Source organism: Pinus tabuliformis, chromosome J (genome assembly GCF_031772625.1).
Source record: "Pinus tabuliformis cultivar Carrire ecotype Pingquan chromosome J, CPIR1, whole genome shotgun sequence".
Taxonomy (NCBI): Eukaryota; Viridiplantae; Streptophyta; class Pinopsida; order Pinales; family Pinaceae; genus Pinus; species Pinus tabuliformis.
This window is the reverse complement of record NC_142295.1, coordinates 1083309262-1083311349: the sequence shown is the minus strand read 5'-3', so window position 1 is coordinate 1083311349 and position 2088 is coordinate 1083309262. Positions and strand designations below refer to the sequence as shown.

The window sequence follows — 2088 nt, the reverse complement described above, 5'->3', positions numbered from 1 at the left end:
TAATTTATCAGTTGAAACATAGAAGCAGAACATATGAAAATAGACATCTCGTCTCATTTTTGCATTACTCAAAAGCTAGATGATTCGAAACGAAACCAAAATTTGCCATTACTCAAAACGGATATGCAAAAGCTAGTGACATTAATTGAAGTAGAAATCATCATCACATTTCAGCGTGGGCTGCACATTGCTCTTAACAGTTTCAATTTTGAGCATTTCCTACATCACTCACACGCGGATCATGAAACTGAAATTTCTCAGCAAGCTTTGGGCGAACGTCCTCCTCATTGCTGAGATTCCGGAGGAGGGGGATGAGCTGTGTGAGCTCCGAGTCCGACTTCAGACCGTCGAAGCGTTTGATTGGGATCGCGTTGCTCTTCTGCAACTGGTATGACCTCGGCTTGTCGTCAATGATGATTACCTTCCCCAGATCCCTTCCCAGCCAAGATAGATCTTTAACTCCATGTTTCGCTGAATCTCTGTACAGCCTGAACTTGATGAGCTGACGATCTGGATCGATCTCGTCCAGAAAGCGGTCTGCTCTTTTTTTACGGCTTAATGTGAACACAACCACCTCATACAGCTCTGACATTTCTGTCAGAAAAGGTTGGAGGCCCGGCCTGGTATAAACGTATGCCTTTTGTTCTATACCATCCTGCTTTCGCGTCACTTCAAAATACTCGGACCCTTCATCTTGGGGTACCATTTGGCTGCGCCCCGCCAAAAGGGTGCCGTCCATGTCTAGAACCAGCGTGTGGCGCAATGGATCGACAGGAGGTGGCAATAGACTATCCAAATCTTCTCTCTGCCTCTTTAACACTCGAGTTGCCACTGGTGCATCCTCAAGCTTATCCATTTAACTAATTTGCAACGATGCAAAGGAACAAATGGGCTATGCAGAAGCTTAAGGGGTAACGCGCAGTAAGTGTCCCTCTGTCGCTCCGTAAAACTTCATATTGCTTCAATTTATATTGGAGTTTTCGAATGGGAATGGAAAAGATTTGGTCAACCATAGATTATTGAGTCTAGTTTGATTATTTGTGCAATGACAGATTGGGTCAAATATTTAACTGTCAAATACATATGGTATATCTGGATTTTTAAAATAATGGATATACAAAACGCTTGGATTTACATGAGTTTTTTTCAAGATAATGGAAGATATTAATTATATAATTTAGTTAAAAAAAGATTTTCGATTAATTTTAAAAAAATATATTTTCTGTAAAATTGACAGAATTGTTAGAATAAAATTTTACTATAAATTTGTTGAAATATATAAACTTTTACCAAATTGTTGGAATACAATAACTTTATATGAATTTGTTGGAATTTGTAGACTTTTAGAAAACTAAAACCATACTTTCAATGAAAAACGTATTTCAAATAAATTTATAATAAAATAGAGTTCATAATTTCGACTAAAAATATTTTTTTTGAATTTTAATAAAAAATTTTACTTTTTTATAAATCATATTAATAACATAAATTTATATATTAATATACACTTTATTTTTAAAATATATAATATTTAAATTATAATGAAAATTTACATCTTAAATAGAGTCTGGTCAAATTTGATCTTTTGTAAGTGTTTTAAGATTTTGTTCATGTTCATATTGATCTGTAAAAGTTCATATTGCTTCAATTTATTAGAATTCTCAATTGGGAATTGCAACGATTTGGTCAAACAATAAATTATTGACTCTAGTTTGATTATTTGTGCAATGACTTAAATTGGGTAAAATATTTAACTGTAAAATACATATGTTATATCTGGATTTTTTAAAATAATGCATGAGATTAATTATATAATTTCATTAAAAAATAATGCAGACATTAATTTTATAATTTGATTAAAAAGGAAAATGATTGGATTTTTAAGATAATGTATGTAAAAAAAAAGGGTCTAGGAGTTTTTTCAAGATAATGGATGATATAATAAATAAAAAAGGCTATGATTTTTTTTGAGTATATATATTTTTTTAAATTTGACTAAATTATTGAATAAAATTTTAAGCAAAGTTTTTTTTAGTAAAAATCACATAAGAAAATTTTTCGGCCTATATAATATATTAAAACAAATAT

The 2088-nt window shown here is 31.7% G+C and overlaps 1 protein-coding gene across 1 annotated transcript; it reads right to left on the bottom strand.

The window, feature by feature from the left end:
- Positions 1-202: 202 nt before the first annotated feature.
- Positions 203-856, bottom strand: LOC149230750 (uncharacterized). The gene has a single exon (XM_089381408.1). It carries the CDS (start codon positions 854-856, stop codon positions 203-205), a length of 654 nt encoding a protein of 217 aa, XP_089237534.1.
- Positions 857-2088: the final 1232 nt, after the last annotated feature.